This window comes from Emys orbicularis, chromosome 2 (assembly GCF_028017835.1).
Source record: "Emys orbicularis isolate rEmyOrb1 chromosome 2, rEmyOrb1.hap1, whole genome shotgun sequence".
NCBI lineage: Eukaryota > Metazoa > Chordata > Testudines > Emydidae > Emys > Emys orbicularis.
The window spans coordinates 43,792,539-43,810,021 of NC_088684.1; the positions used below are offsets into that span (position 1 = coordinate 43,792,539).

A 17,483-nucleotide genomic window follows, 5' to 3' on the forward strand; every position below is an offset into this window, starting at 1 on the left:
ATGAGGCACGGTCAAGACAAAGGTTCCCCGTCCAATGTCTTTCTACAGTCATGGTCAGACGGCCCGCTGCACGCCATCCCTCCAATATCCCTAGTTTACAGAGTCCTTCTGAAGATCCAGGGGGACAAGGCGAAGGTTATCATTATTGCATCAGCCTGGCCTCATCAGTCTTGGTTCGGCATGCTTCTAGATCTTGCAGTCACAGCCCCATTGACGCTCCTGCCCAGACCTGACTTGATCTCGCTGGATCATGGGAGACTCCTCCATCCGAACCTCGCCTGCCTGAATCCAGAGGAGAGAGCATGGTTGGAGCAAGTCCAATAGGTTTTGCTAGACAGCAGAAAGCCCTCTACTAGAGCCACCTACCTGGCCAAGTGGAATCGCTTTATATGCTGGGCAGCAGAGAGGAGCCTTTGCCCGGCTCAGGCATCCTTGCAGTCCATCCTAGACTAGTATCTCCTTCACCTGAAGCACTAAGGTCTATCATGGTCATCAATCAAGGTCCACTTAACAGCCATCTCGGTGTTCCATTCTCCAATCCAAGGCAGATCGGTCTTCGCCCATGAGATGAGAAGCAGGTTCATCAGGGGGCTGGAACGTCTCTACCTGCAAGTTCGTGACCCAATTCCTCCTTGGGGTCTGATCCAGGCTCACGAGGCCTCCCTTCGAGCCCCTGGCATCTTGCTCCCTGCTGCTGTTCTTGTGGAAGGTTGCTTTCCTGGTGGCAATTACTTTGGCCAGAAGGGGATTGGAACTTCAGGCCTTGACCTCGGGAACCTCCTTATACTGTTTTCTTCAAAGATAGGGTTCAGCTACGTCCCCATCCAGCATTTCTATCGAAGGTGGTGTCACAGTTTCATAGTAACCAATACCTTTTTCTGCCAATCTTCTTTCTGAAACCACACAGGTCAGAGGAGGAAAGGCGTCTGCATTTTCTGAACATTAGAAGGGCCCTAGCCATTCATATTGACAAGACAAAACCCTTCTGCAAATCCATGCAACTTTTTGTTGCTGTTGAAGATAGAATGAAAGGCCTCCTGGTGTCATTCCAGAGGTTCTCGTCCTGGATCACAGCCTGCATCCAGGCTTGCTGCAAACAGGCGAAGGTCCCACCTCCAGCCTCTTGAAAGCCCATTCTACAAGAGCGCAAGCGTCTTCAGCAGCATTCCTTGCACAGATACTGTCCAGGGTATCTGCAGGGCTGCGACATGGTCATCAATTTGTACCTTCGCATCCCACTATGCCATCATCCAACAGGCCAGAGATGATACCAGTTTTGGGAGAGCTGTGTTCCAGTCAATACACCCGTGAACTAGCCCACCTCCAAAGGCACTGCTTGTAAGTCACTGTTCCATGATCCTCTCTCCTACCCTGCTGTCAGAGGTGATGGCAAGAAGGAACTGGGAGGATGTGGGGCCGGTGGCGCCCCTTATACCAGCACATGAGTGCAGGGCTCCAGGGGGCGCTAGAGCCAGCCCTACGGATACCAGTGGGGGGAAAATCTCTGGCAATGGTGCACATGGCGCGCGCACACACCTGACATGGACTGGACATGAGCAACTCATCTCGAAGAACAACAGTTATGAAAGGTAGGTAACGGTTTTCTCTTCAGTGTTCCAGATCTGTTGATAAACAAGGACAAATCAATATTCTCCTTAGTTCAGAAAACAGAATTTATGGGGGTGATTCTGGATTTTACAGTTGCCAGGGCATCCCTATCGCAAGCCAGATTCTAGACAGTGTTAAGCATTTCCATAGATCTCAAAGCCCATTTGCTTACAATAAAGAGAAATTGACTCAGACTGCTGGGACACATGGTCTCTTGTATGTATGTGGTTTGGAATGCCAGAGTTCATCTCAGGAAATTTCAGGGATGTTTAAAGTCCTCGTACTCCTTAGTTCATCATCCACTGGACATGTTGATTCAGGTACTTGCATATGATGAGTGTTCTGAATTTGAGGAGTCATCGCTGAGCCGGAGAGTCCTAAGGGTCTAGCCAGTCCACAAGCAGGGGTCTAACCAGGTCACCCCATGGCAGGTGTATAGGCTCCTAATGAAAGCAGCTACTCCAGTCTGCTCAACATTGCTTCCTTGTTGGAGATATTCCTAGCTGCCTGTTAATTCTGACAGATTGCTCCTACTCCAGCCTGTGCCTGGTCATTTCTTTGCTCCAGCCCCTGCCTGCTTCACCCTCAGTCTACTCCTGATTGAGCCTCTGCTGGTTGCCCAGCTGTCCTGACACTGCAGGAGTGCCAACCTCCTTGGTGTGGTGGACAGATCTGGCTAATGTGTTTATGGGTGTTCCCTTTGCCCCTCCCTTTCACATATTAACTCTAGTTACAGACACTTCTTCTCTAGTTGGGGACTTCACCTAGGAGACTTAAGAACTCAAGGTCTGTGGGTCCAACAAGATTTGGATCTCCACATAAACATGTGGGAATTGCTGTCTATTCATCTGGCCTATCAAGCTTTTCTCACTCTCATCAAGGGACAAAATCTTCATGTCTTCACGAACGACACTGTGGTGATGTTCTACGGGAACAGGCAGGGAGGTGCCAGATCAGATCATCTCTCTGAGGAGGTGATACATCTTTGGAGTTTTGTATCACCAGTGTAATACATCTCAAAGCCTCCCACCTTCCGGGTGCTCAGAACAGCTTGGCAGATCGCTTGAGCAGATCTTTCACTTGTGATCCCTGCTGTATCTCAGGCTGCATATCATGAGATTCGTTTTTCAAACCAAGTGTATCCTTCACATAGACCTCTTTGCAACTTGTCTTAACAAAGTGCCAGGTCTTTTGTTCCAGGGCAGGTCTCAGGGATTTCTGACAGATGCTTTCCTGTAATCTTGGAAGGACAAGCTGCTGCATGCCTATTTTCCCATTCCACTTCTTCCCAGGGTGTTGCTCAAACTCAAGCATGATCATTCTTGTATGATCCTCATAGCACTGTCATGGCTCTGCCAGCATTGGTTCTTCAGTCTGCTGAGCCTATCCCCCAGGGCTCCTTTGAGACTGCCTTCAGAACCTGACCCGATCTTCAAGGACCACAGTCATCCCTACATCCCAACCCTGCTGCTCTCCATCTGATAGCCTGGATGCTCCATGGTTAGCTTCTCATGAGATGGAGTGTTTGGAGAATGTGCAGAACATCTTCCCAAATTGTAGAAAGCCATCTACTAGATACACTTACCAGCTGAAGTGGAAATTATTCTCCTTATGGTCAAAGCAGAAGGGAGTTTGTCCTTGCACCTCTATCCAACATTTTTGGACTACTTGTCCTACTTGAAACAACAAGGCTTATCCATTAGTTCCATCAGGGTTCACCTGGCAGGTATCTTCACTTTCCACCTTCCAATTACGGGCCACTCAGTATTTTCTAATCCTATGTCACTTAAATTCTTAAAGGGTCTGGACAGCTTATATCTCCGTGTCTGGATCCCTTCCTCCCTGGGACTTAAATCTGGTGCTAACAAGGTTGATGGGTCCGCCTTTTGAACCAATGGCTACCTACTCTTTACTTCATCTGCTTATGAAAGCACTGTTTTTGGTAACTATTATCTCCTTGAGAAGGGTGGTGGAGTTATGAGCATTGGTAGCTGACCCCCAGTTTGCAATTTTTTATAAGGACAAAATTTACTTATGCCTACATTCGAAATTCCAGACTAAAGTAATATCAGCGTTCCACCTCAATCAAGCCATATACTTATCAACTTTCTTTCCTAAGCTCCATTATTGTAAGGATGAGGAGAGACTATACCTTGGATGTTAGAAGGTGTTGGCTTTTTACTTGGACAGATCTGGGTCTTTTAGATTGTCATCCCAGCTTTTCTTGTCAGTTGCAGACTGGATGAAAGGCTTTCCAGTCTTGACGCAGAGGATTTCCTCATGGATTTCGTCTTGCATACATCTGTGCTAACATTGCTGATGTATCCCCTGCAAGCAGAATGGTAGCACTCTACAAGATCTCAAGCAGCTTCCACAGGTTTTTTTGGATCAAGTACCTACCACAGACATTTGTAAAGCTGCAGCTTGGTTATCAGTAGAGAGCTTTACAACTCACTATGCTTTATCTCAGTATTCCAGAGATGATGCCAAGTTTGGATAAGTAGTCCTTCAGTCATTGTTCAGGTAGGTTCTGAAACCTATCTCCAGATTGAGCTGCTTGTGAGTCACCTGAAGTGAAATGAACATGTGCAATTACTCGAAGAAAAGAATGGTTACTAATGTGTTCTGTAACTGTGTAGTTCTTTGAGATGTGTCGCATATGTCCATTCCAAGACTCCCTCTCTTCTCTCCTCCATATCGGACTCTATCCAGTATGAAGGAACTGGGGGATGGTCGGGTTGGCATTGCCCTTTATTCCATCATGCAGTAACACAAGGCAGCAGTAGCACAAGGCAGCAGCAGCAGCAAAGACATGGCCCCCATGACAGGTCCTGCTAAAGGAAAATCTCTGACTCTCTAGTGCAGAGGGCGTGCACACGCTTGAAGTGGAATGGACATGTGAAACGCATCTGTAACTGTTCTTTGAGAATAGGTTAGTAAGCATTTTTTCCTGAGTGTCACCATTCCTTTGCTGTTAGAAAATATCTGTGAAACCCACTGGCAAAGTGTCTTATCCCCCGTTAATGCTGATCTACAGAGGATGGCAACCAACTATGGCCATCAGTTATTCCATTAGCTGAAGTTGCAGAGATCTGTGCCTCAGTTTCGCATCTGTAAAATGGGGATAATAATAGCCCTTCATCTCACAGGGGTGTTGTGAAAATAAATTAACTGATACTTGTGAAGCACTGAAATATTGTATAATGAGCGCCATAGAAAAGCCCATGAAGGAAATTAATAATTCTGTCGTCAGAGAAGGATTTGAATAATATGAAATAAATAAGGCATGGGGCTCCACATTGAATAATGAGGAGAAAACAAGATATTCAGTAGCTGCGCATTAAATGAACATAATCCATCCTGTGCATTGATTAAGGCAAGGGACCTGTGGAAAAAATAATATGCGATCATGTAATTAAAGATTATATCATAATGCATATGCACAAGAGGACTGAATTAAGGTTGCACAGGCAACCTTAATTCGGGCATTTCCCAATGTTTGAATGATTGACCTTGCAACATTAACAGTAAAGTTCTTTTAACAGATGGTGTGCATGTGCACGTGTGTAAAATAAATAAATTGGCCACCTGGCAAGATAGTATTAAAGTCCTCCAGGGCCTTGCAGTACTCTGCAGGCTGCAAATATTTTCATCTGGATTGTACTTCCCTGCTTCAAACTATGGTCCAGTCCACAAAACTACTAAAACAGAGAACTCAGTGGGGAAGGTAGGGGAATTAAAAAGTTATGGTTGGGGCAGTCCTCTTATGTTGGGAACAACTGTCAGTGAATTGGATTGCTTACTATTTGAATTCATTTTAGTAACATCTTTGTCTGCATTTGCAGACGTACTAGAATTCAGCACAGTCTTAGATGATAAAATATGTCCCTGACACCAATGTTTTTATGATAAATTACTGTACCTTAGATCAATATAGTTTTTAAATAAGAAATGGATTTACAAACAGCCTAAGATGCAAAAATGAGTACTGTACTAAAAATAGCTTTAGCAAAAGTCCAGAAATTATTTTAAGTATCTGTTTTAACTTGTTTAGTTATTTTAATCCTTAAAATGCAAATGAACCCTGTAAAGAGTATATAACAGGTCTTTGGATGGCAAATTTAAAACTGTTATATGCTGTAAAGAGACAAATGAGATAGTTCTTAATACTATTAATAAAATAAATAAAAAGGCAACTAGGTAAGTAGGACTAAAGCCACCTGTGGAACAAATGTCAGTGGAAGAATTTACATTCGTGTAAAAGGTAGTAGAGGGATTTGATTCCTTGGAAATTGTACTGGAAACCAGACTGTGTTGGTTGAAAGCTGCTACATCTTCATGTGTGTATGCCTCCATATATTGGGGTCAGTTCAGCTCCAAAAATGGGCAGGACTGATACAAAATAAAACCTGCCCAATGGAGCCTGAGTCTGTGGTTTCCTGCAGAAGTTCATGTTTGTGAATTTGCATTGGAGCCCCTGTAATTTAAAACTGCTTCCATTTTCCTGCGGTCTAGACAAGCAAGGACAGCACAGTAACCACTATTTACCCTCCACAGGAATGAATTTCCCCCCTCTGGCAGAGTGTGCTTTCCAGGTGCAAGTTACAACTTATGCACCAGCTTTGTTGAGTTTTGGCCCTAAACATTATTTTTCTGCTTGAACTACTGAATGGATTACATTTATGTTAATCATATTTATGTAACTTGGTTTGGAAATATTACTCCTTCCCCTCCAGTAATGTCATCAGCCAGTCTGTAAGTAATCATTCCTTCATAACACATGAAAATGCTAAAGAAGTGCCTTCTTCCAGGGTAATCTCATGAATTTTAAACAGGCATGTTTAAATTATTTAGATGGCCTAGGAATAGTTTGTGTTTCCTACCACTGCAGAGGATATAATCTGTTTTTTTTTTTTAATAAATGCTCTTTAAAATACAGAATAGAAACATTAATGGGCCATTGTTGATTCTCTGAGTCAATTTTATTGAAGCCAATCGAAGGTTATCACTGGCAAAAAAACACCACCAAAATAAATAAATCCAAACAAGTAAATAAATCAGGTTTTCCTCAGATATGAGTTAAAATAGATGTTAATACCAAGTATGCATAATCTTAATAAACCTCTATTTGCCTACTTACTCTTTGCTTCACTTCTATTGGGTTTCTGGAAACTATGAAGACTTGTCTTTTTGTAAATCACGAATAGTCCTACTTTTAAATAGTTTTTTGGGGGGAACCCCATCCAACACCCCCCCCCCCCAAATCCCTCAAAAAAGTTGCAATAAATAGCACATCTTCAGAGAATGCCAAGCGGTATATTTTCAGTGTGGCATATGAGGATTTAGCTGCATGCCTCCCATTAACATTTAATGTGAATAACATGACTAAATCCCTATGAAATGCTTTGAAAAATGACCTCTTTGACTGTGGTACAATTCACTTGTGATTAATAAATATCATAACTATTTTGTCTTACTAAAAATGTATGTAGTGATTAAGTTTATTGGGTGTTTTGCTATTTTAATAAGCAGGAAAAAAATGAACAGAAATCAAATAATTCTAAATACACATTTTACAGTAACATACAAAATACCGTACATGGCATTCAAGTGTATATTTTACTTTCTGAAGTCTTACCTGCATTTAATTTGTCACTGAACATTTGTTTTTGTTTTTTGTTTATGTAAAGATGTTAGAATTGATTTCAGTTTGTTCTAACATCTTAGAAAACGTTGTAAACAGTCAACTTGGATGGCATTTGAATGGATTCAACATTTTACTTAGGTAATCTGGTTTAGTGCACCATCTGATGCCGGCCAGCATTCCAGAATTGTCAATGATGTTGCTATTGCCTTTGATGATAGAACATGCATAACTCTTTCTGTGGATTTATCAGAAGCTTTCAACTTAGTTCATTAAATTTTTACTGTGAATAGTGGAGTCAGTTGGTTTTTCCAGACAGTAGAGAGGTTTAAGAACATTTTTTCCACTTAGAAGCTATGTTTTGAAAAAACAACAAGGAGTCTGGTGGCACCTTAAAGACTAACAGATTTATTTGGGCATAAGCTTTCGTGGGTAAAAACCTCACTTCTTTGGATGCATAGATGCCTCTGAAGAAGTGAGGTTTTTACCCACGAAAGCTTATGCCCAAATAAATCTGTTAGTCTTTAAGGTGCCACCAGACTCCTTGTTGTTTTTGTAGATACAGACTAACACGGCTACCCCCTGATACTTGACACTATGTTTTGGAAGTCGTCTCTACCTATGATCCCTCCATTAAAGTAGTATCCTTAAGAGCTAAATATTTTGCTAAGAGGTGAGGTTACAATGCAGTCATTTCACAACTGCTATAGTTAAGGCCATCACCACTCTCCTATTCTTATGACACACATATGCATGCACACACAAAACTGCATTAAAAGAACATTATTAAGATGGCAAAGTCAAGCACTCAAACATTAGGAAATGTCAGAATTAAGGGTGCCTGTGTAACCTTAATTTTGCCCTGTGGTGTATAAGCATTTAATTACATGATCACATACTATTTTTTCCACAGAACCCCTGCTTCAGTCAGTGTACAGGCTAGATGGTGATCATGTAGCAAGCAGCTATACAATATTTTATTTTTTCCTCGTTCATAGAATCATAGAATTGTAGAACTGGAAGAAACCTTGAGAAGTCTTTTAGTCCAGTCCCCTGCACTCAAGACAGGACTAAGTATTATTTTAGTATTATCATCCCAGACAAGTCTTTGTCTAACCTCTTCCTAAAAATCTCCGATGATGGAGATTTTTCAATGTTCAGTTGTTCAATGTGTGGCCCTATGTCTTATTTGTTACACATTTTCAGTCCTGGCCTGCAGACAGAACTATTAATTTCCTCATAGTTTTTTTCTATGGCACTCATCACTAGACTATCGGAGTTCTTCACAAATATTAATGCATTTATTTCCACAATACCATTATGAGATTCATAGATTATAAGGCAAAAAGGGACCATTGCAATCATCTTGTCTGATTGCCTGTATAACATAGGCCACAGGACTGCCCTGAATTAATTCCTGTTTGAACTAAAGCATATTTTTAGAAAAACTAGCAATCTTGATTAAAAATATCCAGTGTGATTTTAAATATAATATATACACATTCCAGAATACTGAGCTACAGTGCAAAGAGCTGTTCTCTGAATTTATGTACTATTTTTCATTTGGTCTCTTAACTATTCTGATTCCTAGTATGAAATTGAACTAAAATAAAACTTCTGTTCATCCTCAGAAGACACAAAGAGCCATGGTCTCTGCTGAGCATATGTTCTAAGACTGTATATGGGAATGGATTTAATTTCAGATACCAATACACAAAGGTGGCATTTCATTGTAGAGATGGGTCAGAATCCAAGCCTTAGGTCCAAATTCCGTTGTATGCTGGGATGTTCAAATATTCTGAACTAAATTTTGGCTTCATCTGTCCTTTTTTATTACCATGTGTGGCAGAATTAGAAGCAGATTTCTTATTCTTTTGAACAGTAATACTTGCACTTAAACAATGCTTTATCAGGAGATTTCAAAGCACTTTACAGAGGGTAGATATCTTTATGTACATTTTATAGATGAGGGAAACTAAAGCATAGAGGAGTCAAATGACTTGAGTAAGATCAAACCGTGTATGTTGGCAAAGCCAGGATCCTGACCCCTAGTCCTGTACTGTCCACTGGAGCATGCTGCATTCCTTATGGGAATTTCACATTTAAGCTGCTGTACAATGCTGCAGATTAATTTAGGAATGCGTATTTTATTTAAATTTTGCATTCTTTCAGATTTCCTTTTACTTCTCTGTGCAGATTTAATCAGTGTCTACCTCTAAACCTGTTCTGCAGAAACTGGTTACACTAATTTGCCACTGCAGCATTTATTTTCTTTTTCCTCCCACATCCCCATTTTCTGTAAATCATCAACTCCATCATGTTACAGGAATTCATTCTCACATGGAGCAAGCATTTGCTGAAATCTTGAAACTTAAGGGCTTACTGTCTCACCTATTGTAAATACCCACTTTTATGGTCTCTGCATTTTAGCCTTTGGACGATAACACTTCAGCTGTATTCTCTCACTTCAGGAAGAAGGAACACATCACCTGCAACAGCTTCTTAGTTGTCATGAAGAGTTTAGTTTTATAAAGTGGGCTTTTTGTTTGTTGAGAGAAAAATGAGTGGACACAGATGATTCCCTATCTCTTTTTGTTTATAGTGTGCACATATTTCTGTTAGTCTGTGTGCAAGATAATAACCAGAAGCAACAACAGAGCTTACAATGTATAAGTGTAGCTTCATTTCTAGGACGTCAGCAAAAGCAACTGTATTTGGATGCCTTCAGCTAGCAGTAATTTCACTGTCCAAACTGCTGCTCTGTATTCTGCTACCAAAAACTGCCCTTAGCAGCTGTATGGAGTGCGTCAGCCTTACACCAAATGATTTAAACATTGAGCTAGGTGAATAAATGATTTTTTTGGTTTGGTGACAGTTCCGAAAATGTTTTAAAAAATAGGTTTCGGTTGAACTGAATCTGAAACTTTTCAGAATGTTTAGTGAATTGAAAAAGTCTGTTTTGGGTCTTTTCCGGAGTGGGAATTTGAACCTGGGTCTCCCAAATCTCAGGTGAGTGCCCTAATCACTGGATAAAAGGTTATAATGGAGGGCACCATCACCTCCTCTTCTTCTAGCTGTTTTGTAAATGGCCAAAACTATTTGTCAAATTCATGAATAGTTTTGAATTGACCCAAACGGTCCTCCCCCCCCAATAAACTGTTTGCCTTAAAAAATTTCACCCACTGTTTGCAAACATTGTGCTATTGGACTAAAACCTTCTTGTTAAATTGATTAGATACTGTGTACAAACAAAAGTGAAAAACTCAGTAGTCTATTCATATTTTCCAAATTGAATGCAAGGTTGAATATAAGCAAACAAATGTCATTGATGGTGTAAAGTAAATATTGACCTTGTCTAAACAGCTTGTAAATGTGTGGCAACCCAGAGTGTGAATCTACAGCGCACTAGCTTTCCGTGCAGTAAAATCCCATGTGGATGCTGCTATAGCACACTTTAAAAGTTCCTTGGTGTGCTTTGATGTTTAAACAGGGGTATGTCAGAATGCACTATGGAACTTTGAGTGCTCTGTAGCTGTGCCCCTGGGATGTTACTGCCTGGCAAACTAGTAGACGGCAGAGTTCACACTCTCTTACCATGCACTAATGTCCTGCATACACAAGCCAATAGCTTCTTACAGATCTAATAGTCTCTGGCATTAACATACAAGAATATTTTGGGGGTGTGTAATGCTTTTTAATCTGATGATAATCTTATTTTAAAGGCATGAAATATTGCTGCAAACATAGCCAAATATCTTGACATTTTGACATAGCACTACGCTGCAATGGTAATCATGAGAATATTTTGTGTACGATAGAAAGATATCCAACCCAGCTATTTTGTATATGTAAATTGCAATGATGATTCAGAAGATTGATTTGGGGAATGAACCTCAGTAATATAACGTTTTACCTAATCTTTAGTTTTCTCACTGAGCACGTGGATGGCATATGGGATACTGTTATCTGGCTTTCTTCACTCTGGGGCGAATTGCTTCAAAAACTGTTAGTTGCAAAAACCTCATTTCCAAAAACTAATAGTTCCCGAACTTATCATTCTATCCTATTTTGTTTTTCCTATTGCTTTAAATTAGGTATATAAAATACCTTGAGGGATTAATATTGGCCTGGCAACTAACTAACTGGTTGTTCACATCAAGAATACCCAGGTACATTTTAAAATAGAATCATTAGGGTAAAAAGTAATGGCCATAAAATGGACATTAAGGCTCTGTGAACTCGTTTGTGAGGGCTATGTAAGAGAAAGGGAAGAAGTGTTCACCCACTTGAAGATGTCCATCCTTTTGTGAAGAGGAAGGACATTCAGCTGCCAACAAGTCTCCAGTTCTTGCAGGACTATACATTTAAAATCTTAAAAGGAGAAGGCAATTGAAAGCTGTGCATTAAAACGTAGAGATGGCAATTCTATATTTGCTTTGTGATCCACTTTAAACTTAGGAATTTGAAGCCAAACAAGTTCAGTCCTTAGTGAAAAATACAATCTTAAGGGTTTTCTCTGCCCCATTGCCATAGTATTTAAGTGCTGGATGGATCTGCAATGCTTTTTATCTAAAACAGCTGCAGGAAGTTGTGTTGGTAAGTTAGTAGGGGGCATTCTTTCCTCTGATGGTACTGAACCAGTGCCCTAGCATCATAAGAGCACTGTACTGCTGTAGCTGCCATTGTTAGGATCAGACCAAACAAAAACCCACCACCCTGACTACTTCTGGCCACCGTTAGGTCTTTGGTACTTTTTGCAAAAGTGCAAGGATTTAGTCATGTGTCTAATGTGTCAAATTACCACACTCCACCTACATTAAATTCTCCCTGTATTTTCAGGTGGAAAAGAGGAGGGTTTTTTTTTGGTTTTGGGGTTGTTGTTTTTTTGCTTCTAGTCATTGTGTAGCATTGCTGTGTACTCTTAAATAGCTGATTTGTTGCACCTTCCAGGTGGAAGCATTTCTACGGTGGATCCACGTGTATGTATTAAGCATGCGGATTCACCCGTGGAGTCCCATTTACTTCAGGGACTCTGCACACACACAAAGCTCCACGGGAATGGATCCCTCTACAGGACTGGGGCTGAAATTTGTAAAGTGCTGTGGCATGAAAATCTCTATCAATAAATAAAATATCTTGCATTTATATCGTTTTATTAACAATAAAGTTAACATTCATCTGATAATTTACTTTAATTTTTAGGCAGTTCATATAATCATGTTTTGCAGTTTTTTTAAACAATTACCATTAGAAGTGATGTTCAGGTTATTTGATTTCCCTTTTTCACGGGTCATTATTATAGGTGGAATTTTATATTTGCTGCTTCTGGTCTAAGTATAAACACATAAAAAGAGTTAGTCTTTTGTATGAGCAGTCTTTTAATGTCAAATCTGTATAGTGCTGAATCCAGATGGAGTCAAAGGAGCAAGCTGATTAAGCCTTGGCCAGCATGCAAGGGTATTTTAATGAAAATTAGTCTGATTTTCACTTTGATGTTGGGCACATGTGCTTTGCTAAAAAGGAATGTTTCAGATTTTCCTTCAAATAATTCTGCAGACTTGCTCTACTGTTACTTGACTCATGCCAGACTGGTAACTCATGGAAGGCATGTGATCTTTGTCTTTATTCAATAGTATAGACAACTGTTGCTTGCAATATTGAGAATCCTTAAAGTTATTAACCTAATTATATTTGGCTAATACTTGCATTGATAGTAGATATAAGTAGCTGCAATGCTGCCAAATGTATGACTATTTATAGGTAGAAACATTTGGTTTGCTGCAATCTCAAGTCATGCTGCTGTTTTTCAGGATTTTAGGATAGCGGATGGCTTTTAATATATTACAAAGAAAGTGGGTGAAATATTCTTTCAACTGGAAATGTAAAACAGTTTTATTTTCTAACTGTTTTCAGGTTTTCTAAAGCTACAGTAATTATTCTGAATTCAATCTTTTGGCTTTAGTTGTGGATCTATTCACTTGCCTCCCCTTCTGCATTGAATTTTAAGTTCCCATCTTCACTTTCAAGGCATTGCTCATCTCCTCCTCATCTGAGACCGTACTCTCATTTCCTTCTTCTCTTCTTCTCACCGCTTTGTTGTTTCAAAAACTTCCTTTTTATCCCTTACCCACTGCCTCCTCCTTCCATTCCACACCAGGAACTACCTCTTTTTCATGGACTAAATAACTTCCCTCCTACTTGAAAATCTTTCCTTAAAGCATATATTTTCCACACAGTATTTCATAAAATTAGTGCCCCTTTGAGCTTGCATCCCCATCCATTGTTTTAAGCCTGAATTATGATGTCTCTGTCTCAATTGGATTGTAAGCTACTCAGAACAGGAACCGTGCCATCTTATGTTTGTATAGCAGGAAATGCACAGACTGCACTTGATTGATGATAGTGTTGTGGTTTTTTTAAATAATTTTCTACATCAACAGAGATCTTTTGATATTCTTAGTCATCTTGCTTCTTTTTAGACCCAGTGCATGTACCAACACCAGAAATAGCAAGACACAAGAAAGAGGAAGACGAACCTGACTGCCTTGCAAAATACTTCAGTGTTGTGTGGTGTAAGGCTTCAAAGAAAAAACACAAGAAGTGGGAAGGTGATGCTGTTCTTATTGCAAAAGGAAAGTCTGTGATACTGAAAGATATGGAAGGCAAAGACATTGGAAGAGGTATTATAGATTTACATATAGTTGTTGCTTAAACGTTGGCCTAAAAATAATGTGTGTTTTGAATGGGAGCAAAAAACTCCAAAGGGAGCAGTGGGGGCAAAAAATCTAACTGGCTTCAAGATTGAGCTTGATAAGTTTATGGAGGGGATGGTAAGATGAGACTGCCTACAATAGTATGTAGCTGATTTGTGACTGCTAGCAACAAATAACTTCAACGGCCATTGATGGGAACTAGATGGGAAGGGCTCTGAGTTATTACAGAGAATTCCTGTACTTAGGACGGAAGAATCCCAGGCACTGCTACAGACTAGGGACCGAGTGGCTAGGCAGCAGTTCTGCAGAAAAGGACCTAGGGGTTACAGTGGATGAGAAGCTGGATATGAGTCAACAGTGTGCCCTTGTTGCCAAGAAGACTAACAGCATTTTGGGCTGTATAAGTAGGAGCAGTACCAGCAGATTGAGGGACGTGATCATTCCCCTCTATTCGGCATTAGTGAGGCCTCAGCTGGAGAACTGTGTTCAGTTTTGGGCCCCACACTACAAGAAGGATGTGGAAAAATTGGAAAGAGTAGCGGAGGGCAACAAAAATGATTAGGGGGATGGAGCACATGACTTATGAGAAGAGGCTGAGGGAACTGGGCTTATTTAGTCTGTCGAAGAAAAAAATGAGGGGGGATTTGATAGCTGTTTTCAACTACCTGAAAGGGGGTTCCAAAGAGGATGGATCTAGACTGTTCTCAGTGGTACCAGATGACAGAACAAGGAGTAATGGTCTCAAGTTGCAGTGGGGGAGGTTTAGTTTGGATATTAGGAAAAACTTTTTCACTAGGAGGGTGGTGAAGCACTGGAATGGGTTACCTAGGGAGGTGGTGGAATCTCCTTCCTTAGAGGTTTTTAAGGTCAGGCTTGACAAAGCCCTGGCTGGGATGATTTAGTTGAGGATTAGTCCTGCTTTGAGCAGGGGGTTGGACTAGATGACCTCCTGAGGTCCCTTCCAACCCTGATATTCTATGATTCTGTGATTCTTTCTCAGGTATCTGGCTGGTGGGTCTTGCTCACGTGCTCAAGGTCTTACTCATTGCCATTGTTGGGGTTGGAAAAGAATTTTCCCCTAGGTCAGATTGACAGAGACCTTGAGGTTTTTTTTGCCTTCCTCTGCAGAATGTGGCATGGGTCACTTGCAGGTTTAACTAGTGTAAATGGAGGATTCTCTGTAACTTGAAGTCTTTAAATAATGATTTGAGGACGTCCGTAATTCAGCCAGAGGTTGGGGTCTATTACAGCAGTTTGGTGGGTGAGGTTCTGTGGCCTGCAGTGTGCAAGAGATCAGATTAGATGATCACGATGGTCCCTTCTGATCTTACAGTCTGTGAATGAAGTGAAATGAAGCTGTTAATAAATCATGTAAATTAGTGATGACCAAACTGTGGTCTGTGGCCCACTGGTCAGAATGGGAGAAAAATAATTATTACACAGAAACCCAGGACAAGTAGAAATGTTTTTTGGGCAAGTAAAAGGATCACGTTTCCTGCCCACCAGGCAAAAAGTACAGGGGAAAATGGGGCAGACTGAGTTACATCAGGGGCAAAAGCATTGCACTGCCAGTCCGAGGAGAGGGGCTAGAAAAGAAGGGCCGAGTAGAGCTGCCAAAAGGGAGGGGCTGGGCCTTGTTGACATCAGCCACACAAATAATGCCCCGGAGAAGTGGGTTTGCACCAGGGACAAATTCACAGCTGAGCAGGCAGTCCTAAGTCTGAACCTCCATTTGAATGTGTTACTTTTTAATGTTCTGATCAGAGGTCTGGTGACTGGAAGAGATTGGAGCTGTGTTTTTCTGCTGTAGTGAAGTAACTATAAATATTGCCTTTGCCTGAAACGCAAGCCAGAGTTGATGGTGCTGCAATTTTTAGTCTTGCAATCTTAGTAGCAGCTACTGTAAGATATATTTTGATTAAGAGGAAAAAATAAGGCTTGTAAGCTATAGGTTGCAGTTAACTCAAAAACTTTGCCTGAAAGACAAGCAACAATTTAAGTTGCCAAGAAAGCCAAAGTAGATTATTTAGTAAGAAACTACAATTTTACTGTGTGTTGCTGCAAAACACACTTGTATTTGAATTTAAGACAGAGATGGCCCTCTAATAATTTGTTACAACCCTAGCATTGCAAACTTTGCTGCTGCCAGGCACTTTAATTGAAAAATAATCCATGACTTTACAAATTTAATTTAATTTGTATCAAAACTATATATACACTGACTTGCTTGACTTAAAAAAAAAAAAAAAAAAGAAAGAAAAAAAGTGAGCAAGAGAATAAGAAATGTCTGGAATGCATCAACCACCCTGTTGAGTTTTTTTTTTTAAATCACATTAGCTTCATTTAGCAGAGGGTGATACTGATGGTCCCCATCCCATTTCTTTCACATGGCGCTTTCCAGAATTAATAGAAAGCTAAATATGGATATTTTTATGTTGGAAAGATTAAACATTTCTGGTCTTTAAAGGCAAAGCTGCAGAAAAATCAAATCTCTGTGCTTGAAGCAGCCATTGACACCGATACCAATTTCACCAGGCCCCCACAACCACTTGAGTTTACTAGAGAGAATATCACAGTCTGAAAATTGGAATAGCCATGTGTGGAGATGATGGAAGGGGGAGACACGCATCAGGGCCCTAATTGTACCCTGGGTGATCACTACTTCCCACCACCCAACACAGATGTAATGAGGTTGAGTAGTGTCCGCATAAGAGAAACTAAAACAACTAATTATTCCTCAAAGAAGGTTTTTAATGATTTACAGCTATAAAGGCAACAGAGACAGAATAAGAAGAGAAAAATTAAAGACCAGAACTGAATTAGGATTAATATAAATGGCAGGTTATACTGAAGACAGGCACAAGTGCAGGCAAAGCTATCATTACTCATTAATCAGTTAACCCTACATGCACTGTACCAGTCTCCAGCAAACACAAATTATATGCAATAATGACCCATTGATTAACTAAATTTCTTTAATTTTAAACTACCTATAAGTATCTATTATTAGTTTTAAACAACTTATAAACTACTGACTTCTATTATAAAACTAAGTGGCAAATTATACTGAAGACAGGCACAGCGGCATGCAAAGCTGTTATCACTAATCAACTACTAGCTTTACCCGCGTTGTACCTGTTCCCAGCAAGGCACAAGAACCTATACAGTTATTATATATTGATTAACTATTTACTACTACTATTCCTAAGCAATTAACTACTATTAACCAACTTACTTTTACTTTTAAACAATTTACTAGTATAATTAAACTATAGTATCGATACAGACTTAAGATTAACCAGCTCGAGCACAACCAGACTTCTTTACTCCAAAACCTTACCCTGCATTTGTCTGAGAATACTTTACCCTTCAGTTGACCGCTTTCCGCATTGGCCAGGCACAGATAGTCGGTGAAGCGCAAGTCCCTTTGGTTCAGGGTGTATGTGTGAGCCCGATCAAAGAGAGATCTCTTTTAGGTCAACACACATACATACACACACACACACCTGCGCATTTGC

General features: G+C 40.4%; 1 protein-coding gene across 1 annotated transcript in view; it reads left to right on the forward strand.

Moving 5' to 3' along the window:
• RAD54B (RAD54 homolog B) overlaps window positions 1–17,483 on the forward strand; it is a 114,516-nt gene that overhangs the window by 57,633 nt on the left and 39,400 nt on the right. The window contains 1 exon segment of the mRNA XM_065399320.1: window positions 13,732–13,932. Within this exon segment, the coding sequence (XP_065255392.1) occupies window positions 13,732–13,932 (201 nt within the window).